The sequence below is a fragment of the Oryzias melastigma genome, linkage group LG11, assembly GCF_002922805.2.
Source record: "Oryzias melastigma strain HK-1 linkage group LG11, ASM292280v2, whole genome shotgun sequence".
NCBI lineage: Eukaryota > Metazoa > Chordata > Actinopteri > Beloniformes > Adrianichthyidae > Oryzias > Oryzias melastigma.
Genome location: NC_050522.1, coordinates 8,121,088 through 8,148,831, shown reverse-complemented (window position 1 = coordinate 8,148,831; position 27,744 = coordinate 8,121,088). Strand labels below are relative to the sequence as shown.

The 27,744-nt window shown below is 39.4% G+C and overlaps 2 protein-coding genes and 1 long non-coding RNA gene across 4 annotated transcripts; 1 reads left to right on the top strand and 2 right to left on the bottom strand.

The window, feature by feature from the left end:
- Positions 1 to 1,084: 1,084 nt before the first annotated feature.
- oxnad1 (oxidoreductase NAD-binding domain containing 1) lies at positions 1,085 to 11,118 on the bottom strand. 2 transcript variants are annotated; one of them, XM_024260139.1, is made up of 8 exons: positions 10,979 to 11,118; positions 10,462 to 10,601; positions 9,974 to 10,040; positions 9,764 to 9,867; positions 5,204 to 5,345; positions 3,929 to 4,174; positions 1,991 to 2,099; positions 1,085 to 1,852 (listed from the first exon to the last, which is right to left on the bottom strand). In XM_024260139.1, exons 2-8 carry the CDS (start codon positions 10,566 to 10,568, stop codon positions 1,695 to 1,697), a joined length of 933 nt encoding a protein of 310 aa, XP_024115907.1. In that variant the 5' UTR covers positions 10,569 to 10,601; positions 10,979 to 11,118; the 3' UTR covers positions 1,085 to 1,694. The 2 variants fall into 2 exon arrangements, with proteins under 2 accessions (XP_024115907.1, XP_024115916.1); XM_024260148.2 differs by having other exon boundaries at positions 10,937 to 11,062.
- A 4,439-nt stretch (positions 11,119 to 15,557) lies between these two features.
- LOC118599390 lies at positions 15,558 to 21,882 on the bottom strand. The gene is made up of 3 exons (XR_004948729.1): positions 21,799 to 21,882; positions 19,361 to 19,566; positions 15,558 to 15,746 (listed from the first exon to the last, which is right to left on the bottom strand). It is a non-coding gene; the product is annotated as an uncharacterized LOC118599390 (long non-coding RNA).
- Positions 21,883 to 22,343: 461 nt separating this feature from the next.
- Positions 22,344 to 23,697, top strand: LOC112136576 (proline-rich protein 15). Its single transcript, XM_024258352.2, has 2 exons — positions 22,344 to 22,632; positions 22,916 to 23,697. Exon 2 carries the CDS (start codon positions 22,936 to 22,938, stop codon positions 23,308 to 23,310), a length of 375 nt encoding a protein of 124 aa, XP_024114120.1. The 5' UTR covers positions 22,344 to 22,632; positions 22,916 to 22,935; the 3' UTR covers positions 23,311 to 23,697.
- The last annotated feature ends 4,047 nt before the right edge of the window (positions 23,698 to 27,744 follow it).

Sequence of the window (27,744 nt, the reverse complement as noted above, 5' to 3'; positions counted from 1 at the left end):
ATTACACATTTTACCCATTTATTTTGGTTAATTTATCATTTAGCTAATATTTCAGCTAGATGCTAGCTGTTTTGGCTAATTTTGGTTTTCTCTCTATTTTTTTCCATTTTGGAGTTTAGCTAATGTTTAAGCTACATGCTAGCTGTCTTAGCTAATTTAATTTTTTTGTTTTTCAGGCTAATTTGGCATTTCGCTCATATTTTAGCTAGCTACCAACTTCTGCATTTTCAGCTATTAGCACTATCATCTTTAGTGATCACATTCAGCTTACAGCATTCACACTAGCATTATAGAAGGTAATGCTATACATCAAGCTTTTAAAATCTTTCACTAATTTTTTCTATGAAGATTATAGAAATTATTTATTTGAAATTTGACAATGTTTGACTTTCTGGAAAACCATAAATCTTTACATTCAGGCTGTGGTTTCTACACTTTTTCTATTAGCCTACAAACCAACCCCAGCCCCCATCAGAGAAGAAAAGTTATGTGGCCCTCACAAGAAAAGGTTTGGGGACCCCTGATTTAAATGATTTGAGTTCCAGTAGATGGACATTAAACCCCACAGATGCTCCTGGAGTTTAGTTCTCAGTTGATGAAGCTGCTTTTTGGACCGTAGAAAGCCATAAGAAAAAACTCATGGTCACCCAGACAAAACCTTAGTGCTCGTACAAACCCGGAATAAATCTGTTTATCTGTTAACAAGCTGCAGCGGCTCAGGGGTGGGTAACCCCAGGTCGGGTTGGTTACTTACAAAACTGTATAACTAGTCACAACTGTGTCAGCTGGTTTACATTCTCAAATGTTTTGTTTTATATGTCTTAAATAGTTTCTTCAGAGATTTTAAAAGGCTTTGTTGTTGTGATTTAAGAATTTTAATGGAAATTCTTGGTTTTCATAGCTGACCAAATACGAGGTTACTGTTTTTTAATGTGCTTAACTAGTCATACATTCCTAACACAACTAGTCATGTAGAAAGCAGCTATTTATCCGTGATGTCGGTCCATTCTGAACTACATGTATAAGTAGTGTAGATATTGGTATGGGAGGGGGAAAAAAAGTCAATAAAGTGTTGAGAAAAAAAAAAGAGGTTGTCTGAGCGTTTATTTCAATTTCCTGTTGCTATCAGGAAGAGTTTTCATCACAGGACGAAATGATGAGACGCGACTCATCGGCGAAGCGCCCGCCGAGAGGAGACGGCGTGGAGCTGGCAGTCGTCTCTGAGGGATGTTCGGTGATCCGAGCCAATCAGAGACCTCCTGGAGGTTCCATTACAGGGCACCGTGGGATACTTGCTCCACCCCGGGATGAGAAGCTGTTTGTTGGAATGTGGGTTGGTGTAACAAACAAGCTGTACAGAAGACGAGCACCGTGTGTTCATGTAACAGATTCTAACGAGTCGGCTCAAAACGGAGGAATTAGGGGGAAAATGTGTCATTTTTCTAATGTTTTCCTTCATAAAAACATGGAAACTTTTGGATTATCTTCAGTCTGAATGTGTAGCAGCAAACAAATCAAATATTCCTGTCAAGATTAGATTTTTCCAACATTCATTTCCACAAGGTTCTGAGATAGCAGATACCTTCCTGTTAGCTTAACAAAAGTGAAGTATTTGGGGGCAGGGTCTCACAGCGGTGACGTTCTCTCCTTTTTCTTAAACATCCTGACGATTTAAAGAGCTAAACCACGCCCCTCTACCACCACTTCTCGTACAGGATCCGTTTTTTCGGGAGTCCGAGCTCTGTGAGGGTTTCTGAAATGGCCTCGATCATGGGTGGGGGTCCACACAAATAACACAAAGTCCTTTGTGAGTCCACGGAAGCTTCAAGCTCCTCCTCTGTGATCCTTCCACCTGAGGAGAGGAGACGTGAAGTGAATGCTTTCATTAAAACACGGTGCTGAGCTAGTAACTTCTTCCTGAGATCAATCAGGGAGGTAGAGTGTAAGCGGGTGACGTTCCATCATGCTCATGAAGAAATGGATGTCTCACTTTTGATGAATGGCTGAAGGTGTGCGTCCACGTCGGCGCTCTGTTGCGTGACGTGGAAGTTGCAGGAGATCTTGTCGGGAAATTCTCTGCATGCCTCAATGATGGAGCTCTAAAAAAAAAAGGAAAAATAAAAACAAGTTGGGTTGTGATGCCATAGTTATAGTTCAGGGGTCAGCAACCTTTAACAGTAAAAGAGCCTTTTGGGCTCGTTTTCTACTGATCAAAACCTAGAAGGAGCCGTATAGTCTTACTTTAGCATTTAGCAAATTTGGATTCATATATATATATATATATATAGTTTTTTTCAACAAATGTGAATTATGTCTATTTTTTAGCACGAACAAAAGCAAAAATATAAAATGAAACTAGCATTTCTCAATTTTTTTAAGCGTTTTTACCTTTTACCTTTAGCAGAGGTCAAAGAAAAAGCTAGCTCGTTGCCTAATTACTAGCTGAACTCCAAATTAGCATAAAATTCCTTAGTATATTAAATTAGCCAAAAATGTTAGCATGTTGCTACAATAAAAGCTAAACTCTAAATTAGCTTAGAAACTCAAGTAGATAACAAATTAGCCAAAAATGTTAGCATATTGCTAAAATATTAGCTTAACTCCAAATTAGGCCAAATCATCAAAAAAAAAAAAAGAAGCTATCACACTGATCAATTACTAGCAGAACTCCTAAATGGCCTAAAATTTCTCAGTAAACTAAATTACTCAAAAAGGTCAGCCTGCTTCTAAAATAGAAGCCAAATTCTAAATAAAACTTCCAAAAGTAAAACTTCACAAGATGCTCCATGCCTTATCTTTGAGCAAAGCTCTGATAAACAGACAACTTAAATTTATGACATTTTCTCCTAAATTTGTGACATTTTTCTCCTAAATATATGACAGTTCTTCCTCAACTTATGACTTTTTTAAGGTAAACTTATGACATTTATCTTCTAAAGTTATGACATTTGTCTTATAAATGTATGACCTTTTTCTAATATATTTATCACATTTATCTCTTAAATTTATTAGATTTTTCTCCTAAATATACAACATTTTTCTCCTTAATTTATTCAACTTTTCTCCTCAATTTATGACATTTGTCTCGTAAATTTATGACATTTTTCTGGTAAACTTTTGGCATTTCTTTTCCTAAGCCTATGACAGTTTTCACCTAAAGTTATGACATTTGTTTGATGACTTTTTTCTGATAAACTTATGACGGTTTTCTCATAAATATATTATATTTTTTCTTTTAAACTTTTGACATTTTTCTTGTAAATTTATGTCTTTTTTCCCTAAAATTTATGACATTTTTTCCTAAGCTTATTAAATTTTTCCTTTAAACTTTTTCTTGTAAATTTATGACTTTTCTCTCTCATTTATGACTTTTTTTTCCCTTAAATTTATGACTTTTTTTGTTCTAAATTTATGACATTTTTCTCCCAAATTTATGACAAATTTCTCCTAAATGTATTATGTTTCTCCTAAAATTATGCCTTTTATTTTCGTAAACTTATTACTTTCTCATTAACTTATGACATTTTCTTTATTCTTGTAATTTAACACTTTTTAGGACTTTTTTTCTTGCAACTTCAAAGTTGTAATTAAACCACATTTGTTATTGCTTGTAAAATAGCCCTAATACTGCGTCGTCAGAATGAAATCATGTCTAACTCTCTTGTGTTTGGAATGTAGTGACTGTCACCTTGTCTTTGACATCGTGGGACATGGACACAGCCACTTTAGGAACCATGTTTGGTCTGCCTTCACAATGGCTCAAAATATGCATAATATGCACATGGTTATAGTAAGGCTGTAAAATTCAACTCATAGATGATGTCATCAGTGATTGGGGCGACTGCCTTTCAATCCTGATTACAAATCACTATGATATTCTTATATCTGACGGTATGTTTCATGCTTCCTCAATTATCCATCTTCTCACCTTGAAGAGCAGCTCCTGTGTGTTCTTGGCACTGTAGCAGAGGTGAGCAGAGCTGATGTTGCCGCCCCCACCGCCTGACGCCTGGTTCAGATGCAGCAGATCTTTGGCGTGCAACAGTATGGAGTAAAGAGGGTTGATTCCTACACCACCAGCCACCAGCAGCAGATCCACGGGAGGGTCAGACGGTGACGGGTCAAAGTAGAAGTTTCCTCCGACACGCACTGCCACGCGGGAACCTACAGTACACTGGAGAGAAAAAGAAGAACTTTAGATACACGTTTCTCCCCAAAAACCTCTGAATGAATGTGTACGGCTGCTTAGCGGCGTTTACGAGTTTCAGAAGTCTTTTGTAGTCAAACAGTCATAGACTTTCATCTGCACGACCACAAAGCACACACACGAGGCTGAGGATGATCCCGACACTACTCCCCATGCTCCGAATCAAACAAAGGGATCAAGCAAAGATCCCACAACTGAAAGGCTCACAACACTAATGCACACAGCTTTCTCTTGCTTATTTACGCACGGCGCCGCAGTTCAAAGCTGTTTACTACAGCTCATTATCACACGCAGGCAGAAATGAGGCGGCAGAGGATGGGGGGGCTGCAGGAACAAATCATCCATATTTATGCAAAAACCTGCACCAGTGGATTACTATTTTAAAGAGCAAAACTTGGTTCATGTGAGAACGGCGCTTCACCGTCTAACACAGAGAAATCTGTATTTCTATGACTGACTTTGAACCTTTCTCCTGTGTGGGTCTGCAACCCTTTTCTGACCTGCTGCTCCTCCATCGTGAGAACCAAAAACACTAAACAAGCTGAATATGCTGAGAAAAATCAGTCTTTTGTGAAATGAAATCCATGCTGGAGAGCAAGTTTTAGACGATAGTCTAGTGTTCAGCACTTCTGGGTTAGTAGGTCCCGAAAACTAACATTTATTAGACCTTAAATATGTTTGAAATGCTTTGATACATTCCACATTAAATACATAATGGATTCAAAGATTAACATAAAGTGCTGACAATGTGGCGATATGGAATTTCTTATATCTCAATGTAGTTTTTTTTCATTTTGTGCAATAACGATATGTATCAGGATAAAAACAAAATCAAATTCTAAAAATAGTGCAATCATCAGCAGGTTGTTTAGATTTAAATATTTATTTACTTCATACTTTCAACATAACAGATGCACTGAAAATCATGCAACTAGGTTTTTTTTTAATAACCAAGAATTCAACTGTCCCGGTGAATTCTTTACCGTAGTTTCTCACCGTAGAGTGGACCCAGTGTGCTGGGGGGTGTTTAGTGTATTTGACAGCCAGTTCAATAACCCCCTCCCTCTGCAGTAGAGCAGGACTGGAGCACATGGAAAACCCTCCAACCTTCTCCACGCCGGGAATGAAGAAGTCCACCCTGCACACAGGAAATTCATCAGATGTTACACAGAAAACAGACAGAAGAAAGGCAAAATGCAAAAGGCAAAAAGCTCTCCCACTAGCTTATAGCCCCTCACAACATTAACGATGCAACAAGTGACATCGGAGCTATCTAGTCGTTCAGTGTTCACCTAAGACGAGGAAAACAAAGACATTCATGGATTTATTCGTCTCAAGTGGATGCTTTGGAATAGAGTGGAGCAGGGAGACTTTGTATTTTCTATGCAACAAACACAATCTTTGTCAAACCGCATTTTGCTCCTGATTCATACCAATCCTCAAAAAATGCATTTTAAGCCTAATTTTGTTTTTACATGTCCTCCATCATCAAGAAAATTCCACAAAAAACGTTCCTAGTAGTGTTTTAATCATGATTATTAAGTTTTTTTTTTTAAAAAAACCTACAACCTAAATGTCTTAAAAAGCAATTTTTCATGTTGATCTGAAGCCTGTTTCCGAAATCTCCTCTGAGGGGGCGTGGCTTTTGGAGCTGAGTAACTCCGCCCCTGATCCCCCCCTGTCTGATTATGATAGCTCTGTATCTCGCTAGTATAAATCTTCACCGCTGCTACATAAAAATGTCCAGCCGTTTGGTTCTGATCTGGATGTCAGCTGGACGAGGAAGTGAAGATCTTCATGGACAGAACTTCCTCCAAAATCCTGATTCTTTCTCCTTCCAGTTCACCAAAGACTCTTTTAGCTAATTCTCCAATGTTTATTGACTGTGATCAATACATTCAATCATTGGTTTCTCAGAGTTCTTGATAAAATAATCAAAGCTAACATCAAAATGCTCTTTCATTGATTTACAATCCTTTCCAACTGCTGTCAAATGAGCCGCCGTTCACATTTCCGTGGTCACATCAAGAAGCTCCGTGGAGTCTGGTGGAGATTTTCCAGCGTTCTCAGTCCTGCTACCGTAAGTATTGGATGAAACTCACACAAAAAATCCAGTGATGCTGATTTGACCACAGAAATGTGAACGGCGGCTCATTTGACTGCAGTCAATGTGAAGATACCATCTTCTCTTCTCCAGAACCTGAACTAGACACTAGGAACAGATGAGGGTTTAGTGCATGTGCAGCAGAGCTGTTGATGGAAAGAAGATCATTCATTCAAACAGAGTCTGTCCAAGACAGTTTGATTGATTTAAAAGGAAAAATACTCAGAAATGTAAAAAAAAAAAAAAAGATTTCTTATTACATTTGTTCTCTTTCATAAGAAAAATGCCACACAGACATGTTAAAAACTCAAAAAACTGGATTTTCATCAGAGGGAGACTTTTAAGAAGTAAAATAAATAATATTGAACTGAAAGTCGTGGGCTCAAGTTTCTGGTTTTTCCCTAAATTCGACACTCAGAAGAACCGTTCCAAACAGCCTGAACACATCAACAAGCACAGCAGCCAAACCGAACAGCTGAGCTGCTGCTGCAGCAACGTGTCCGTCCATTCCTAATGGATTCCACACCAAAAGTGATGGATGCAACGCTAGGTCCAAATTTATTAAAAAAAAAAAAAAAAAGAAAGTTTCCAGAACGGGCGTCCATCCAGGCACAGAAGGCGGGATGGAGGAAACACTGTGATCGCACTGATGCCCTTTTAAGACACTACATGGGGGAGCAGCTCAGTTCTGTGTGCCTGGCACATCCTCTTCAACTAGTACAACTGGCGCTTGATTTCACTTTGGCAACATAAATGCTGCATTTCAGCAAAACACTCTAATCACCAATAATGCTTCAGTAAAAACTTTGCGTTACAGTGACCGGTGTGACGAAGCGAGCAGCAGACGTCCCTTCTTCTGTACGCGCCACAGACACCGCCGTCCTCACACAACAGCATGAGCGCACGAACGCACACACGTGTTCCTTCCACCGCCTCTTCCCTCTCCCACCTGGACATGAAGGACTGGGTCTTTCTGTTTCTGGTAAACACTCCAGCATTTTTATCCATTTACATTCATTATCAGTCAGCGCAGAGCAACTGGCCGTCTTACCACCGCCCACCAAAAATATGGGCCGCATGTACAAACTACATGTGCATGTTGCACTAATTAATATTGGCAACTCATGCCGAGGTCCAAGACTCATAGGAGGAAATCATTATTTGATGTGATTATTTTAAAAGTGACCTCAAACTCGTTTCAATCTTTGATGAGGAATCCGTCTGTCAAATAAAAGCTGCCAGCAGACCAGCATGCCGAGTCCTAATGATGTCCCGCAGCAGTCCTGGACTCCAAGGACCGCGTTGCGTTTGCAATTCTTCTTTTTTACTGCGCCTTTGAGCAGAAATTTGACCCCAGCCACATATTCAAAAACTCACCAGAGTTTGTACACTCCTAGTACCCCAAAAAAGTGATGAATCACAGCGGACGAAACTGTCAAAACAATGAATGGGACCAAAACTTCTCATGAAGCTCAAAAAATAAATACAAAAATAACAAAACTGAAACAAGTGTCAGGAATATCCAGAGGAAGTTTTAAAATTATTATGGGATGAGTAAAATAAGGCACTTTTCACATTTTCCCACACTACTGGAAAAAACACACGCCGCAGTGTTCAACCATCATCAAAGTTTTGTCGACCTTTGACCTTGGAAAAGGGATTATCAGCTAGAAATTCAAATTCCTCCAGGTCAATTCGATCCATCACCCTGTGCATCACTAAGAACCCACTCTGGATAAAATGTTGGAATTACAAGTTGTAGATTTTAAATGGCGTAAGCATGGCGAACTTGGAAAAGTTCCATTTACTCACATATTTTTTGCCGAAATGTTGTGAAATTGTAATCCATGAATCCCTGGCTCAAGCTGATCAAAACAATATGACATACAATACAAACCTATAATGAATGTGGCCGTGATTAACAACAAACCTCAGTTGCCAAGCAAATCTAAAAATCTACTTTTTCTGATTCTTCTAAAAATTACAGAGATCTGTTTGTCTGTTTGTGGAGATAAACCAACAAAAAAACAGCCATTTTGAAAAAAGGGAATTTTTTAAAGTCTGGTCAAAGTGGGGTAGCCAGTGCGAAGGGCAAGTACCGCCTGCGGATCATACAATTCGCTTACGGCCTTAATCCTCTTCATGATTGCAGAGATGACGTTGTTAAAACCCATCGACTGTACATGAGAACTGGACAGAGTGACTAATGAATAATAACTAATTAAGTCAATTCAAACGCAATTTTTCCAAGAGAATCTGACTACAGAGAAAAACTATGGTGCTTTAAAATTAATAGCCGAATAGCCTCCCCCTGCCGGAGCCGGCTGCAAAAAAAAAAAAAAACATAGTTTGCGCCCGAACAAATTCGCTGAAAGTCCTGGACCGGAACCCCCTTTTTAGCTTTCGACCTTTTTTTTGTTTGACATAATCAGCTGATTCAATGAGAACAGCAATTCAACTTCAGGGTTTCCTAAAGTTTAGGAAAATTCTGTTTACACAAACAGCTAAAGTTGCAAAATTTCTGCTTCCGACTACAGATTTGTTTGATCTTCCATGTGACCAGGGACCCCTCATTTATTCGGGGTAGGGACGCCACCACCTCGGAGCCAGACGACATGAGTAAGCAGTGCTTGGTCCGAGTCAAAGTTTCTATGGCAACCACTCGACAATCAGTATTGAGCTTGTTGGAAGTCCACAGCCCTACCACTGAAAGCAGGCTCAGGAAAAACCTGCCAAACGCTTCAAATTTTCACCTACTTTTATTGAGGCATCTGATTGGTCAGTTCATAACTTGAATAACTTGCACTACAGGAAAAAAAATACCCTAAAAAATGAGGATTATCAAGAATGTGTTAAAAAATGTATCAGAGTAATAATGGTTATTGTGACAAACAGAATGACTGAGTAATAGCTGTTTATGTTGAAATCTATGGGATTTTTGCTTCTTGGCACTGGCGGGTACTTCCTGTCTGGAAAGCTCGGGGTGAGAGGTCACTCTGTCCAGTTCTCATATACAGTCAATTGTTACAACTCTGTTAATGTAAAAACTTAACAAGGAGTGAGGAACAGGGTGATGGAGCTGGTGCATCACTGCCGCCATGTGGCGACTGCTGGCACTGCAGGCACAAAATGAAATCCTTAAACTGTTTGTTTTGGAATTAGAGAATGTTTAGAGCAAACAAAGAACACAATTAAACTGATGCCTCTGTTGTTTTATTATTACTTAACTAGAACCACAATTTCAATGTATAATTTATAACAAAAATAATTTAATTTTGTAGTTTTTTGTGAAAACTATGACATGACACTACTAGCTGGTAAAAATATATACATCTGATTAAAAAAAACAAAAAAACCAAGTGTTCAATTTTTTTCATTTTTCTCTAAAAGTCAAAGCCTTACATCAATTTTTAAAGTTTAATCACTTCAAAACTTTAGCTGTAGGGACTCACCACTGTCCTGCTTTGAAGACAAAGTCTGGTGGGACGGCTATTCTCAGTCTTTTCACTGTCTCTGACTCACTTGTAATTCCACACACTTGAGCTGGATACAGAGCCTGTGTGAAATAAAACGTGTATCGTAACACAACACTTTGTAAGCAAAGTAAGAAAACGCTTAAAAGAGCCAAAGCTAAGTTATTTAGAAACAAAATACAAACTCACGTTTTGTCTGTAGTTATTCGATGTTCTTTCTAGGTGGTCTATTTGTCTTTTAGAGGACATAGTTCTTCTAAAAAAAGAAGAAGAAATTTTTGTCAACATTTCTTTATGCATCCAACTTTCCTTACAAAACAAACAAACAAAAAGACATTAGTAAAAGATAAAGCACAGCTTTACAATCTGTGTTTTATTGTCTTTGTGAAATCTCCTTTACAGTGTTTCTCTTGAACTAGTTGGATAGGTCACAACCATAAACTGTATAAGAATAACTTTTACAGTCTATGGTCACAACATTATTGTTATAGACAGACTGAGGTTTTGACATTAAAAAAGAAAGAAAGTTATAAATTTAACCTGAGATAATATTGTTAACTTGATTCTCTTTTGACTCTTTAGAAAACTAAAGTGTACCCTCAGGGTTAAATGGGATTTTATTTTGGAGACCACTGCCCTAACCCAGAAAAATCTGTGCATAATCCAGAAAATCCCACCTGTGGGTCGAGCTGGAGCCCAAAAGCCGCCAGCAGAACAGTCCGGCTGCGGGGCCCGGCAGGCAGAAACTTCGGGCGGCGGCGGATGCTAAACAGGGAGCGTTCATCTCTGTCACCAGGGTTCCTGTCGCTTCTGGAAGCTGTCAAACATTCACAAAAACATCTTATTTCCTTCGGGCTCAAACAAATCACAGTACAGCCGGTTTTATTTGACACCGCTACTTGTTAAGGGGCATTCAAATATATTATCAATGACGGACAACGTGGATACATCTATAAAGGTTTGGAATGAACAAATAAACTGTAAAAAACAGTTTATTTGACCTCCTGTGTGAGGTTAGCTAGCTAGCTTGCTAGCTAAAACCCAAAGCTTGTAAAGGAGGGTTTCCAGCTGAAATAAAACTTAGACGTAACACAAACTCAATCTTCTACCTAATTCATTATTAATATTATTATTTAAGTAAAGTCTGCTCACTTTATCAAACAGTAAATGCTGTCACGTAGTAGAATTTCTAACCTTCGTTATGTTGCCATTACATGACCATCTCTTCTTCTTCGTGGAACATTTGTTGTTGCCGGTGACTCATCATGTTCTATAGTAGTACTGGAGCGCCCTCTTCTGGAGACTCTTCGTAATTACAGTTCTGTCCCACAAACCTCAACTTCAGCGTGTAAATTCAGACACAATTTGACAATAAATAAACAAGTAAGACGAAAAAAGATTAGTAAGAGGGTAAAATAAAGTTAATAAGTTTATATAAAAATGTCAACAAACATTTATTCAGAAAAATCTTATGTCACATATAGCAGCAAATCAATTACAAAAATTGGTCAATCACTGCTTCAATTCATTCATATTATGACTAGTAAAGTTTTGAGCAACAAACATGTCAATTCTGAAAGTGCCATTCACGTCAGTTCTTTATTTTATTTTTTGTTCCAGTAAATTACTCATAATACCATTAAAATTATACAAAAGAAAAAGAGCCGTTCTATAGCTCCATTTCTGTCTCACCAGATGTCTCCTTTTGCATACATTTTAATTATTATAATTTTTAGGGTATATATCTTTTTAGTTTTTAATACTCTGTTTTCCATATCTGTAAATCATCAAATAAAATAAATCTCAAAGACTTACAGATACAGTATGTGTCAAATTATTTATGTGCTGGCCATAAATCTGAGATAGTCCGGACATTTCAAAAGAAACAGGCAGTTGTAATACTTATTGTATCAGTTGTGTTGATTAATAGAGATTACCTTTATTAGTGTTGGTGCAATGTTCAAGGATCCATTGCTTTATTAAGGAGTGGGTGATGAAAAATCTGCATAAAAAACAGTTATGTGGTAAAAGGTGATTGAAGAAAATGAAGTGACACACCTGTAATAAAGTAAATTCATTAGGAATTTAAATATATATATGTATATTAAATATGGTTTCCTGTAATGTAGTTTTTTTTTTGTAAATCAAAATTAAATGATTTAAAAAAACATGCTTACACCATTTTAGCGTCACTTTTGTTAATTAATAATAGATTTTAGATTGATATGGTTCTAAAAAGTTTTGTCATGGCTGCAACTAGTTAAAGGTTCCCAATCAAGTAACATTTGATTGAACATCAACATTGAACATTTTCCTGCAGAGTTTGCTGTTATATTACAGAAAAGTTTTGGTCCTTGAAGTTTTTTTTGACATAGGAAAGTGCTGCTGATGTGTAAATACTTTAAAACACAACCAACAAAATGCATCATGACTCAATATTTTGCTCTGATACTTTTGATCTATTTTAATAAGGTTTATTTCAAGCAATCAAAAACAAGTATACAATCAACAGAGGTTTACATCCGTACAAAGATATGACAGACATAGGATAAATGGGCATCAAATTATAGATTGAAAATCATTAAGTATCAATAGATCACATGACTATGTATGTAGACATAACACTATTTATGAATTTATCATAACCAGACCCGGAAAAAAATTATGTATATATTTTAATTTATCTCTGAACTTATTTTAGAAAGTGTTGAAGTTGAAAGTTTCAGACACTGCTAGAGTGATTTCATGTTTTTTATCAAATATTTTTGGGATATTTAACAAGGTATTAATATGTAAAAAAAGAGAACAACTAGATTTTCTAAAAATCTTCAGATTAAAAAATGATTATTTTTTTTTATCTTTTTTGAAAAAAATAGCCGGAGAGGCTGATCAATGCCTATGCCAGAAAGTGGCTTGGCCTTCCCAGGTGCCTTAGCACCATTGGGCTCTAGCAGGAGTATTTTTGAACTACCAATCTCCAGTTTAGTTGAAGAATACAAGTGCGCCAAGGTCAGGTTGGAGATGACACTGCAGGATACCTGTGATCCACTTGTTGCCAAAGCAGAACCCATTCTGGCCACTGGAAGGAAGTGGACCCCAAAGGAAGCAACTGAACAGGCCAAGGCAGCACTCAGACACAAAGACATTGTGGGATGGGTGCAGGAGGGGAAGGGTGGCCTTGGTCTCTCTACTAGCACACCCACCTGGGGAAAAGCCAACCCAACTGAGAGGCGCAAACTGGTGGTCAAACAGATACGCAGGGAAGAAGAAGCAGGAAGATGTGCGCAACCCGTGGCACAGGCAAAGCAAGGGCAGTGGATGGGGTGGGAAGGAGTGGAAGAGAGGAAGCTCTCCTGGAAAGAACTGTGGGAGATGGAAGCTTTCAGGGCAAGCTTTATAATTAGGGCTACCTATGACGTCCTACCTTCTCCTGCAAACCTTAGCCAGTGGTATGGCGAAGACATCACATGCTCTCTATGTCAACACCCAGCAACACTGAAGCACATCTTGGTGGGATGCAAGACTAGCCTCAGTCAAGGCCGTTACACCTGGCGACACAACCTGGTGCTAAGGTGTCTTGCAGCAGTGCTGGAAGGACAACGAACAAGAGTAAACGCCCTTCCCAATACATCATGTCATCGGCAACTAATATCATTTGTCCGTGAGGGCCAAGCCACCATCAGCAACACCAGTACAGCTGACACTGGACCACTGGTTAGAGCACGAGACTGGAAGATGCTTGTAGATCTGGAAAAAAAACTCTGCTTTCCACCAGAGATAGCATCCACTAACCTGCGACCAGACCTTGTATTGTGGTCATCCTCGCAAAAGCTCGCCTACATTATAGAGCTTACAGTACCCTGGGAGGGTGCAGTAGAGGAGGCCTATGAACGAAAAATGCTGAGGTACGCCGACCTTGCAGCAGACGCCAAAGAACAAGGCTGGTGTGTGAAGGTTCGCCCAGTGGAAGTAGGCTGTAGGGGGTTTGTGGCCACCTCAACATCCAGGCTTCTCAGGGAGATGGGGGTGCGAGGGAAGATCCAAAGGCAGGCAATGAAAGATCTCTCTAGGGCTGCTGAGAAGGGGAGTCAGTGGCTATGGATTAAGAGGAAAGACCTGACCTGGGGCTCCAAATGTCTGGTGGCGGATGGGGGTGAACCTGGGACGCTGGGATTCACTGCTGAACCCTCTGGAGGTGTTGTGGGCCTATCAGCGAAACACCTAAGGAGGAGGGAGCCCACTTGAAAACCCAAACGATGTCACCATTCATTTGCCTGCCACAGTGTCTTATCGGTGCCATTTATCGAGGGATGATAAGATCTAATCCTACACAACAGACCTAAAGAGAGATCTTGATTTCAAGGTTTTAGTTTCAGTTTGACCTCCGTGGAATGATGAGAAACTGATGAAATACTTAAGAAATTGAAAAAATTGAAATAAAAGTTAGCCTTTTTGATGTCACCTGTGGGTGTCTAAATTAATTACACACTTATTGCTGAATGACAAAAAAAGGTTGAAATGTTCTTTTTGAGTTTTTAACCTGTAAATGGAGTTCCTCACTTCGGCATCTGCTCTGGGTGTGTTTGAGAAGTCCTCCCTCCTCCTCCTCTCTCTGTTGGCATCACTTCAGACAGAAGCCGCTCTAAAGTCGGAGAAGAGAAGTTCAGCTGCGTTTCTATAAAATGTGTCATTGTACTTTCTGAAAACACCAAAGGGATGTATTACCAAAATGATTTAATTTGTGATCAATCTGAAGCGATTTGGAATCTTCCATTGTTGCATCATATCTTCTTCTAGGGTCACATCCTGCAGATATCATCAACCACTCATACTCACACTAATAAAGCTATTATTGGACTGTGGGAGCAAGCTGGATAAAAACCCACGCCTGCATGGGAAGAACATGCAAACCCCACACAGCTGAGATTGGAACCTCGGCTTTCTAAAATATTCTAAACACGCACTCTGATGAGACACAGTTATTAAGACGGGCAGAGCTTTGAACATTCTTCAACCCAAAAACAGGTTCAGCAGCAATTAACGCTTTGAAGACAGTTTATCTGACATTATTCATAATAATTAGCAATTATGTCGGTAATTTGACTGTTAGATTAGTGTTGAACCTTTAGAAGCAATGTCTTGAAGGTAAGATTTAAAGTCACCAGGATGAGTCACTGCAATGTGTTTGAAGATTCTGTAACATTTGTCTCCTTTTTACCTCAAATTATAAAAGTTGATGAACCAACAATGAGTAACTTAAGCAAAATTAATGAAAAAATAAAAGTAATTTAATATTAATACATACTGTACAACAGAAATAAACACTGGATTTTTAGTAACCGGCTTCTGGGTCAACAGTTTGTGTTTCAGCGCTTGTGCGACTGTTCACCAACGCAACAACCGAAAACTGTAACAGATTCCTGTCTGCATTCCTGCAGGTTTCCGTCTTCCCTGTCTTGCGTGAATGGCAGTCGCCTGCTGTGTGGAGGAACAATACAATCCTCACATTAAAATCATAATGAAAACAGATCGAAACTCATTCCATGGAGGGACTCTGCTCCACCCAGACGATTGTTTCAGGGGTGACAATGGTGTCTGTGGACTGAACAAAATAAGCATTTATTGAACTAAAAATTAATTTAAAAACTTTTAAAATGTTATTTTTTGATATTACTATGAATAATAAAAAAGGTAAGAATATTATTCCAAATAAATGGGTCATTAATAACAATAAAATAAAATGATCCGGAACTATTTTGAATTATTTTGTTGGAACAACTTAGAGCTTTTTTTTTTTTTTTTTTTAATGGTTCCGTCAAATTTATTTGAGGAGATTTTACAATCCTTAGATACTGTAGCTGCTCCCTTCCTCTGCAGGGTTTGTTCTTTTCCAAGCTGACTCTACCAGTCCGACTGGCTGCCTTTCCTGCTCTTTCCCATGGGTAGCACACCTTCGCTCAACCTGTTGGTCAATGCGACACAGTGACAAAAAAAGATTTTCAGGTTTATCTTTTAACAATGTCTTCTAATACGCGTGAAGCCAAAACACTGTTGTCATCCCAAAGCAGACGCACTTTGAAGCGTCCGCTCTGAAATAACCAGAAAATGGAATGATAGAAGTTGTTGTTTTAATAGACAAGTTTGAGTGTGTGTATACTTTTATTTTTGTTATGCAACAACCAGTGAGTGAAAAGGATTTAATTGCTTAAGACTGTGTGGCCAAACACTTCAAAAAAACAATTTTCTAAAAATAGATCTGCAAACAAGTGGGGGATTATAGAGAGCATTGCTCATGGGACACTTATGGGATTAAGTCACGTAAAATAAATCTTTGCTTTGAGGAGGGACAATAGTAGAAAAACCAATTATGAATGGACATGATCTGCAGGCCTTCAGGCTGTAGTGACAAATAGACCTAGAGTTTGAGGAGGTCCAGAAAGCAGTTCTTGAAGGCCTGATGATTTCCAGACTTATTAAAGTGCAATGATGCACTTTGGATTAATATTTATCACAGCCAAGCCAACAAGACCAAGTGGGCCCCTAATGGTTTAAAGTGGGTAGAAAATGTGGGCTCAAATTGGGTTTGTCTGTAGGTTCTGTGGTGGCCCAACCTGAGTTAACCCACATTGATCTAAGTGGGGACTCAGTGGGTTAGTTCGCTATGCTAGCCAGCCGCACGATGGACAGAGTAGTGTGCTAGCGAACTCTGTTAGCGGGCTAGCAAGCCAGTGAACTCTTCTGTAGCCTGCTAGCGAGCTCCTGTGTAGCATGTTATTGAGCTCCACTGTACCGAGCTAGCAAGCTCCTTTGTAGAATGCTAGTAAGCTCCCCTATGTCGAGCTAGCGTGATCTGCTATAGTAAGCTTGCATGTTCCTCTGTATTGAGCTAGCGAACTCCTCTGTAGCAAGCTAGTGAGCTCTGTTGTATTGAGTTAGCGAGCTCTGCTGTAGCAAGATAGTGAGCTCTGCTGTATTGAGTTAGCGAGCTCTGCTGTAGCAAGATAGTGAGCTCTGCTGTATTGAGTTAGCGAGCTCCTCTGTAGCAAGATAGTGAGCTCTGTTGTATTGAGTTAGCGAGCTCCGCTGTAGCAAGATAGCGAGCTCCGCTGTAGCAAGCTTGCAAGCTCTGTTGTATTGAGCTAGAGAGCTCTGCTGTAGCAAGATAGTGAGCTCTGCTGTAGCAAGATAGTGAGCTCTGCTGTATTGAGTTAGCGAGCTCCTCTGTAGCAAGATAGTGAGCTCTGCTGTATTGAGTTAGCGAGCTCTGCTGTAGCAAGCTTGCGAGCTCCTCTGTAACAAAATAGCGAGGTCCGCTGTATCATGCTAGCGAGCTCTGTTGTATTGAGCTAGTGAGCTCCGCTGTATCAAGCTAGTGAGCTCCGCTGTATCAAGCTAGCAAGCTCTGTTGTATTGAGCTAACAAGCTTCGATGTATTAAGCTAGCGAGCTCCGCTGTGACATGCTAGTGAGCTTTGCTGTAGCAAGCTGAGCTTCGCTGTCCACCAGGCGACTGGATAGCATGGCAGCCTACCCACTGAGTGCCCGCTTAAGCTCCACTGTAGCATGTTATTGAGCTCCACTGTATCGAGCTAGCAAGCTCCTTTGTAGAATGCTAGTAAGCTCCCCTATGTCGAACTAGCGTGATCTGCTATGGTAAGCTTGCAAGTTCCTCTGTATTGAGCTAGCGAACTCCGATGTAGCATGCTAGCAAGCTCCTCTGTAACATTCTAGTGAGCTCTTCTGTAGCAAGCTAGTGAGCTCTGCTGTATTGAGCTAGCGAGCTCCGCTGACTGTAGCAAGATAGCAAGCTCCCCTGTATTAAGCTAGCGAGCTCTGCTGTATTGAGCTAGCGAGCTCTGCTGTAGCAAGGTAACAAGCTTCGCTGTCCACCAGGTGACTGGATAGCATAGCAGCCTACCCACTGAGTGTCCACTTAAGCCAGTGTGGGCAAACACGGGGGGTTGGGGGTGGGGGCTCACGTTATCTGCCAACTTTTAAACTATATGGGGTCTATTTGGTTTTTCGTGGCTGACACATCTATTGAGGAACTGAGGGATGATAGTGTCTGTAACCATATGGTAACTATGTCAAGCATACATCTTGTAAAATAAAAAAGCTAGATTTCCTGACAGTAAGTGGAAGGTTCTGCACCTTTGATACCTTTGATAGAATCGATTAACCCTTTAACACCTGAGGCGTCGTCGGTGATGCTTAAACACAAAATCTTTAACTTTTCAACCGTTAACATGATAATTACAGCAGATTCTGAATTACGTTGAATGTGTTAACAATTGAAAAATTACAGTCAATCAAAGAACATAAACAAGCTCCTGAGTTTAAGGGTTAACCTGTATGATCCCAAGATAGATCAACTAGGATTGGATGATGAATTGTTCTAAATATATCTCTAGATGCAAAAAAGTTAAAAAAAAATTCAACACTTTTTTTCTTAATTTCTTTCACAAATATTAAATATTTCAAATAATAATTATTTTTGCTTAAAAATATACGTTTTTGTTAAACAATTTATACCAGGACAGGTGTTTTGGATTAATTAACTTACAATAAATAAACAGAATCGTTGATGTGACTTTTAAAGTCCCACACCTGTCAGCTTCTGGTGTATTTTTAAAGCGATCTAAGTGGTTTATTAAATATGATTTTGCCGGATTAGTCAAAATAAAAAAAAAATCTGTCCTATTCCAGGACATAGGCTGAGTCCGAATTCACACCCTAATCCTTAAATACTAAAAACGATCTAGTGCCCTGGATTTAAAAAACAATTCAGACACAATGTTCACTACTTTTCTTTTGTTTTTGTCTTAACGCCGGATATGACGTCACCAATTTTGAAAATCTAATCATTATGAACATTTCACGTCTAATTGTGACTCCACTGTGTTCTGTTGATGAAACTGTGAATGGTTTATTGAAAAAATTACACATTTTTTCCACACAAAATTGTTCAACCGCAATGCATTGTGGTTTAAATGTCTTCTCCTTGAGAAAAATGCCTCAAGAACAAGCTAAAAACACTATTTACAAAGTGTTTTTCCCTCCGAGCGTGCGACCTGCTCCCCCTCCTGACCCCGTGGTTGTGTCAAATGGCATCTTGCCATGTCTGAGCCGTTGCAGATACAGAAACAGGGAGAGGGAATTCCTTATGCAACTCCCAGCATTGTTTCAATAACTTTCATCGGGATCGCTCAGGTTTCAACACACATTCTTCTTGAGTTTTTTTTTCAGTTTCAAAGCATCTGTTTCTATGTTCCTGAAGTTGGAGTGAAGATAATTTGGTCATTCTAATGATCTGTATCTAAAAAAAATAAATAAACGTGTGTACGGATATGCCCTTATCTGATAGAGTCCATCAACATGCTGCTAGGAAGGCTACCTGATGAAATATTCAAAGAAAGAAGATTAGGAGATATGGGGCAGAGTGCAACCTGCTTTTAGGAGTCCTGTTACTGTTTATATCCAATTCAAAGGCACCATTCTGCTCAATCAGTGCACATTTGTGAAATGACCAAATAATAAATTGATCTGTTTATTTCTGGTTGAGTGTAAAAATGTTCACCCATCTGTGCAGGAAGAGAGGAGGAAGAGAGTGACTGAAGTATCGACCGAGGTGGAGGAGGGAGTCCCCAGGTATGCAGGCCACTGACTTTAGGAGGAGTGAGACTGAGAGCAGGAGGGAGTCAGCACAGATTCTCCAACCCTCCACTCTCTGTTTCTTTCCTGTTGGCAACAAACCAGACTGAAACCATTCAGGGATTCCTGGACCTGCAGAAAAAACAAGCAAAAATAAATAGAAGTGCTCTCGCTGACGTGACATCACTCTGGAACTGTCATCCAGTGAACGAGAAAAGGATGTGATGGAATGCTAAAACCTCGTCTTTCACTATGATTTATTACACGTTATAACACTGAGATCTTTTGTGTAAAATCCACTTGAGATCTTGACAAAATGTGCAGAACATTTGTGTATTTTAACCTCTTGATCCCTATGCATTAAGCCACTTTAGCTCCAAAACAATAATAATAATTTCATAGCTGTAAATTAATTATGAATTTTATTATTGCTAATTTTCTTTCTTTGTCCTCTGATAAACAGCCTATTTTTTTTAAAGATGTTTAGAATAACAAAAATAAAATCCCTAAAAAGGGGCAGAGCCTCTTTTGCTGCATCCCTCGTCTATGAGCAGCCTATGATAAGGACGATACAGTCACTTTTAAACAATATACTTGTTATCTGAGGACTTTCTTTCCAGTTAATCATAAATACCATGTCACTTTTTTTACTAGATAAGGATTGGTGTTTTACCACGGTGCAGGTTAGTTTTAGAATATATTAGCTGCTTTTATTATTATTACTATAAAGTTTATATCCCTCTTTCTCAAACATGCATATAATTTTATATCTATATTTTTTACTTGATTTTTGTTCAAATTCAAACAAATGTGTTCAAGCTGTGATTCTTTTTAAGGTGCAGAGAGGAATTTGAAAAAAATTACATAGTAAGCGCATTGAAAACAATCCTATACAGTACTGTAATAATTACTCAGTACACAATAAAAATCAAAAATACCAGAAAGTGACATAGTGTGTGGATGTTCAAATTGACTTTATGACATTTTTTTATTTTAAAAAAACGTTCCCAGTAGTGTTTTAAATGTGATTATGAAGTTTTTAACCAAAATCCCACAACCTAAATGTCTTTAAAAGCATTTTTTCATGTTGATCTGAAGCCTGTGTCCAAAATCTCCTCTGAGGGGGCGTGGCTTTTGGAGCTGAGTAGCTCCGCCCCTGATCCCCCCCTGTCTAATTATGAGAGCTCTGTGTCTCGCTAGCGCAAATCTTCACCACTGCTATATAAAAATGTCAAACAATATCAGTAATATTCAGCCGTTTGGTTCTGATCCGGATGTCAGCTGGACGAGGAAGTGAAGATCTTCATGGACAGAACTTCCTCCAAAATCCTGATTCTTTCTCCTTCCAGTTCACCAAAGACTCTTTTAGCTAATTCTCCAATGTTTATTGACGTTGCTGTGATCAATACATTCAATCATTGGTTTCTCAGAGTTCTTGATAAAATAATCAAAGCTAACATCAAAATGCTCTTTCATTGATTTACAATCCTTTCCAACTGCGGTCAAATGAGCCGCCGTTCACATTTCCGTGGTCACATCAAGAAGCTCCGTGGAGTCTGGAGGAGATTTTCCAGCGTTCTCAGTCCTGCTACCGTAAGTATTGGATGAAACTCACACCAAAAATCCAGTGATGCTGATTTGACCACAGAAATGTGAACGGCGGCTCATTTGACTGCAGTCAATGTGAAGATACCATCTTCTCTTCTCCAGAACCTGAACTAGACACTAGGAACAGATGAGGGTTTAGTGCATGTGCAGCAGAGCTGTTGATGGAAAGAAGATCATTCATTCAAACAGAGTCTGTCCAAGACAGTTTGATTGACAGATTTAAAAGGAGAAATACTCAGAAATGCAAAAAAAAATGATTTCTTATTACATTTGTTCTCTTTCATAAGAAAAATGCCACACAGACACGTTAAAAACTCAAAAAACTGGATTTTCATCGGAGGGAGACTTTAAATATCTGCAGTCATGTGCAGTAAAATACAGAAGTAATAAAAAATTGTTCCAAAATGATGCACAGATTATGTTCTTATATATTCCAAAATTCTTGAACTGCTGGTTAAAATGCTTTCTATGTTCATTAATTAAAAAGTAGTAGCTTCAATTCTGAAAAATAAAGTAGTTTATTGTTGGGTTGACCTTTGTCGTCTCTGAAGTGCCATAAAGTAAATGAGCTTTGGTTTATTGCGTGATGAGTCTTATCAGGAGTGTAGATTGAAGTTTGAATTGTGATCTGAACTGCAATAAAACCTCCCGTTGTTGGACTGTGGGGTCTGAGGCCTGACAGGATCTTATCAGCAGGAAGCAGAGAGTTTCAACCAGCTCTCTGATGATGGCAGCAGATATTGTGCGTCACCTCACCTGTGCCGTGGAGGTGTACCTGTCAGGAGGGATCCTTTCCCAGGAAGTCATGACAGGAGTTTGTAAATAAGTGGTGGATTCTAAAGACAGTGAGAGAAGACAAACATCCAGAAGGACCAGATTCTCCTGGAGCTGCTTCCACTCACTTCTGTGAAGCGAGCTTTCGTGCGCTCCTGACGCACGAGGTCATCTAATGAGTTCGACTCTACATTTTACTAGCAATCAAAATACCGAACAAAGGTCACAGCAGCCTGTTGAGCTCCTTTGTGTCTCTATCAAAAGTCTAAACTTAATTTGGCTCTCTGACTTGGGCTTGGTTCAAACAAAAGAGTTTTTTTTTCTTGTTTTTTGTAATCTGTTGCGGAAGAGACGCACGCTCCCTTGAGGTATGTTGCCACGCAACCAATAACTCCACCCACCCACTGGGGTGCACTTACCTGAGTGTGACCCACGTGACGCGCTCCGGCGGTCCATCCAATCGCGGTTGAGGACAGGTACTTCGAGATGAGAGTTTCGGAGGCGGAAACCTGCTGGTTCAGTAGACAAGCCGCTCCTTATAAATGTATCAGCTCGGTAGAAATCCTCTGGAGGACTTTTGAGCGACAAGGACATTTTTTTTTGACAACAATAAGATGAAATATAAGGAACCGAGGCGCCAAGTCTGTGCGTAAAATGGACACTTTTGCGACATTTTGAGGGATCAATTTCACTCTGAAGAGAAACCCCTGAATGTTCTGGATATACTCGGATATATATTCGCTCTATCAAAGGCCGGACACTTTGTCTCACCTTTATTTGGATCGTTAGCTGTCAACACTTCCTGTTGCAGCAGAGGTGAGCTATTTTTTCCCTTTTGACTGATTCTTACTGTGATTTGCTTTTGTGTACACGCAACTGATTAAACCAGTTTTGCAGTGAAGCTGCTGGTTATTCATGAGATTAGGTTTGGTCTCACCTGCAGGGAAATCTGGACTAACTTTCAAATAATATTCATTATTTTTCAGAGTGGTGGGACATCCTAAACGTTCATTCTTACAAAAGAAAATGTGTTTAAATACAGAAAAGATGAGACGAAAGAGGATGAACATCAGTAATCACATTTGTTCTTATTTGACAGGCCCCTCCCACCAGTCCAACATGACAGACAGGACCCCATGGTGGAAAGCATTCCTTCCAAAGAAGAAGAGCGGTGGCTCCAAAGACTTGGCCACAGCCTCAATTGGCCCAGACTTTAACCCATTCGCAGAGAAGCAGAACAACCCAACCGCAGTGGCCTCCAGGCCGACCGATGACCAGACCTCCAACCAGCCCACCAAGAGCTCCAGCCTCCTCAGCGACGAAACGTTCGACGACTCCCAGCTGGAGCCTGTCTTCAACGAACAGACGTGCCGCAGGCACATGAAGGTGTCCCGCTCAGGTCGCTTCAAGGAGAAGAGGAGGGCGCGCTCGACTCTCCCCATCGAGGAGAAAGGGACGGAAAATGTTCCAGCAGGGAAGGAGGACAAGCGGTGACCAGGATGTAAAGGTCAAAGACTGCTTTGAACAGATGACTTGATGAAGCCTCGTGAGGATGAGGCTGGTGTGCTGTATAGAGTGCTGGTTTTGAGGGTGATGATCATGTTTTACCCCAATCGTACTGGAAAAGGAGGCAATTGATTCATATTTTTATCGCTTGACCTGCTGAAAGGTCACAGAAGTGAGGCCAAACCGTTTAGGAAGCAACAATCAAGCTCAAGACTGATGAGGAGCACTTATGAACCCAGAAATTACACTCTCCTTTTATTTTATATTGTTTTAACCCTTTAACTGCCTGCTCAACCAAATAGTGGGGAACATTTAGAAAACATGGTTTAAAATATTGATTGTGTGTATTATTCCCTCAAGGTACGGAGGCCCTAAAGGGACATTTTTTTATTTTCCCTAAAAATTAAAGTTAAAAAAATCTATTTACTGACTGATGTACAACAGATACTAACTGGTGCGTACCAGTTAGTATTTATTTTTTTTTACTTCAATTTTTAGAGAAAAATGTTTCTTTCAGTTGCTATCTGGTGTGCACCAGAACATTATTTTTTCCTAAAGAAACACTGAAGTAAAAAAAATATGGATAATTGTCTATGTATTTTTAGGGATAATTTTTTACTTCATTATTTTTTTGTCTCTTTAGGGGCTCCGTACCAAATCAATAAGAAGTAGGGGAAAAAAATACATTTTTTGGTGATTTTTTTTACTTTGTCTGCTTTGTTTTTTGGGTAGTTAAAGGGTTAATGAAATAAGCACATTTATGCAATGCCATTTACTCTCTCCGGATGGGTGATGTGCTTCACAAAGCTGTTGCCAAAACCATGTTTACACGGTGATTATGAATATTTAGCTATGAAGGATTAAAAACATGTTGATTCTGAAGGGTTTGAAGGATGTACTGACTCTGTCCCCGAATGAAAAAGCCGCTTTGAGCCAGAAAAGGAGAAATTATTATTATTTTTTTAAATGAAGGATTAAATGGGGACAAATTTTATCAGGTCTTTGGCAAAAGTGGGGAACAAGAAGCTGATGTGAAGACTACTGTGTTTTGACAGCCTGTGAATACCTAAATGAAGTACAATTTTGAGCAATAAATCTACTACATCTGTTCTTTGATGTGCCATCAATGGATAATTAAAGTGAAAACTACAAGCAGCATAAGAAACAAAAAGTTCTGCTTTTTTCCAAATGTCTGGTACGAACATCTCTACGTCGGAAATGGGTGTTTACGCACGAGCGCATGTCACCTGAATCCTAAAAATACTGTCGGGGGAAGGGAGGGGCTCTCCTGTGTCACCGCATTCCTTTGTCTCACTTAAAATTTAAGGTGTGTTTGACTGATTGCGTCTCTGAAATCACATTCAGAGTTTTTTTTGCAATTAATCACGAGAGCAACAGGTTGATCAAGGCCACTTTGCCTGAGATAAACGTGTGTGTGGGGTGTGATGTCACAGTTCAGACACAGGAGGGCGCGCGGGGCTGTCCCGCAGCAGAGATCTAGATGAAAAAATAGCGGATTGGATGCAAATTTTGGAGACAAAAATCCAATTTGGGGAGTATTTAAAATTTAAAAGTGTGGATGTTTATCATGAGATCTAAACTGATAAAGAGTGAAGACACTGAGGTGGAGGGTCACCCCTCCACTCCACCTCTGCTCCTGGGTTGGCTGAGGGGGGCGGCAAGGTGTGGCTTGCTCGCCTCCGGTGGTGCACCCTCACAGAAATGCGCGCCGCGCGCAGCCGAAACTAGAGTTGTTGACCAAGCCTGTAGCGTCCAGACTCGAACACCGACTAAACTCTTTCAATGTTTGCAGAACTTCTGCTAGCAACACATTAAATAACACGCTGGTGCGTCGTTTGACCCAAACTTAATGGTGCGCTCTTGGAGAGCTTTTTCGCGTCATCATCCAGGAGGTTCAGGTGGATTTCTCAACATTCTTAAGGTAAATTACAAACTATAATTTGAAAAAAATAATTGAAAACGTATTTGTGTCGAGATGATTGAATGAAGAGAACACTGTAACAAATTATTATGAGTTTTACTGTTCTTTTTGGGTAATATTTATAATGTTTTGTGTTAATAGGAATTCATAATTCCTTGAAATATATAGTGTAACACTGAAAAAATAGCAAAGACATTCATTTTTACAGTAGAAAACTGCAGCTGAGGTTCCCAGAACTTTACTTTAAAATATTCAATTTTTTAGGTTAAAATTATTTCTATTGCTATATTTAATAGTTTTTTTTAATTGAAAATTGTACCATAATTTTACCAAATTTATTCAATAAAAATGTCATTGTTAGTCTACAAAATTAACAACTTTAATTAAGGAAGTTACCAGTTAATTTAACTGTCATTTCCTTTTTTTCTTTACTCTGGTTGCTGACTGACTACAATGAAAACTGACATTTTTAACTCGAACACTCACCTGTGTTTGTTAAAACACAAAAGATGTGATTTATGACAGAAAATTTGCATTTTTTCTTTTTCATGGTCTTTTTTTCTATGTTATGCTTCTAGCAAACATAAAGTAAAAGGTTGTTTTTGATGAGCCGAGGACAATTTATTAAAAAAAGGTTCTAGTGTGCTATAAAAATACATTATTTTACCACTATTTAGATGAAACCATGTGTGTTTTAATTATCTGTTGTTTCAATTCACAATGGCTACAGAAAAATAGAGTTCCTTGCTTGAAGGTTTCAGACTTTAAACCTGAATTTGACAAAACTCTCAGCACAAGGTTTATCGGTTGACATTGTGTGAAGTCACCAATAAACAGATTTTTAGGTATTTTTTGGGCAAAAAATGGCTTTTCTGAGACAATATATTTATGATACACACTCCCCAGATTATTAGTCAGTTGTTTTATAAATTAATCTGATGTCTTTTCAACATGGATATATTTGATATCACAATATGATAAATACATATTCCCCAAACTATCAATATATTTTTTGCATCAATCAGAAGAGACTAAGTGTCTTACTCACCTGCACATGATATCAAATGGTAATGAATGTGATATAAATATAGGAATATGCATCCTTCTCAATGATTTTCACCTAGAAAATAACAAAAAATGTTTTTGAATAAGCATAACATTGATTTTCTGTTGCAATAAATCCACTTCTCCTTAATATGATTAAGACGTTTTGGAGTTCTGCTAAAGGTGCATTTCTGCTGCTTCCCAGTAGCTCAGCTACCCCACGTCCAGATTTGTCCCTTTAAAGATCTAAAGTGGTTACTTGACACAGATATGACGATAGAAATAGTAACAGAGGACAGCCTGCCAGATATAAACTAGGGGGAACGTGAACTGGGGCTGCACGGCCGGCTGGCACTGCGGCCTCACAGCTTAGATTTGTGTTTTCTCCCTGTGCATGTGTGGGTTTTCCTGGGACACTGGATGGCTTCCTCCCACTGTTGAAACACATTCCTCATAAGTTGATTCTTAAGAGGGAATGTTAGGCCTCTTCTCCCTTCTCCTTCATTTAGCCCTCCAAATGGAGAGTGTCTCATATTTCGGACGTCACTTTCATTCGATGATGTCATCAATAATCGCCGGTCTGCTAGCTTTAGCGCGGAGCTTCCAGCGCTCAAACAGACATAACAAGAGCGGTTTTATAGCTTTAAAAAGGTCATGCTACAACCAAAAGTCTTAATTTACATTTAAATGTAAAGTTCTGTGGTTCAGAGCACACCCAGGTGAAGAAAAGCGCCTCTGCGATGGAGGACTTTATATTCCCCCGCTTGGAGCCACGGATTAAAAAACAGAAAATCGAAAATTTTCCTTCAAATAGAAGGAAAGAGAGAAGGGAAGAATCTGGACTGGGCTTTAGTGTCCTTGTCTGAGTTGTGTAGTAGGCTTGTATTTCTCAACCTCATCCCAAAGTAGCTGGGATAGGCTCCAGCAACATCTGTAGTCCTGCATGTTAGAGACGAAGAGTGGAAGAGCGATGGATGAGAAGGGAGACTCAACAAGAGCAGGACCGCGTGTTTTTATTAAATTGCCAAGAAGGAGCATGTGCACATTCCACAGAGAGCTGAGTGTGCACAAACACCAGGGTGGTTTCTGTCTCTAAGCAGCAGATAACTGTGTGTGTGTGAAATGTGTGATAGTGGGTTGCAGTGATTGTCCCCGGTCTGGGATTTGACCTCGGACTCGTCCCACAGTCCTGGACACGAGCAGCTCCTGAAAAGCTTCTTTGATTTAAGACGATATCCTGAATGTAAAAGCACATGTGCTTCTTAAGAGGAAAAAAGAACAATGCTGCGTTTTCCTCTGGATTTTCCTCGTGTTTTCCTCTCCAAAGACTTTTTGGAAACTGAGAGTGACTAAAGGGTTGGGATTCATTATTTTCAAACAGCACTCACCATTGTTCTCATCCCAAGTCTTGCTGCAGTGCATTGTGGGAGGGGGAG

Coding starts and splice junctions, on each gene's coding strand:
- oxnad1 (XM_024260139.1), bottom strand. CDS start 10,568: ATGAACGCTCCCTGTTTAGCATCCGCCGCCGCCCGAAGTTTCTGCCTG. Junction 10,041..10,461: donor GGCTCCAGCTCGACCCACAG/GTGGGATTTTCT, acceptor TTCTTTTTTTAG/AAGAACTATGTCCTCTAAAA. Junction 2,100..3,928: donor CACAGGAGCTGCTCTTCAAG/GTGAGAAGATGG, acceptor TTTTTTTTTTAG/AGCTCCATCATTGAGGCATG.
- LOC112136576 (XM_024258352.2), top strand. CDS start 22,936: ATGACAGACAGGACCCCATGGTGGAAAGCATTCCTTCCAAAGAAGAAG.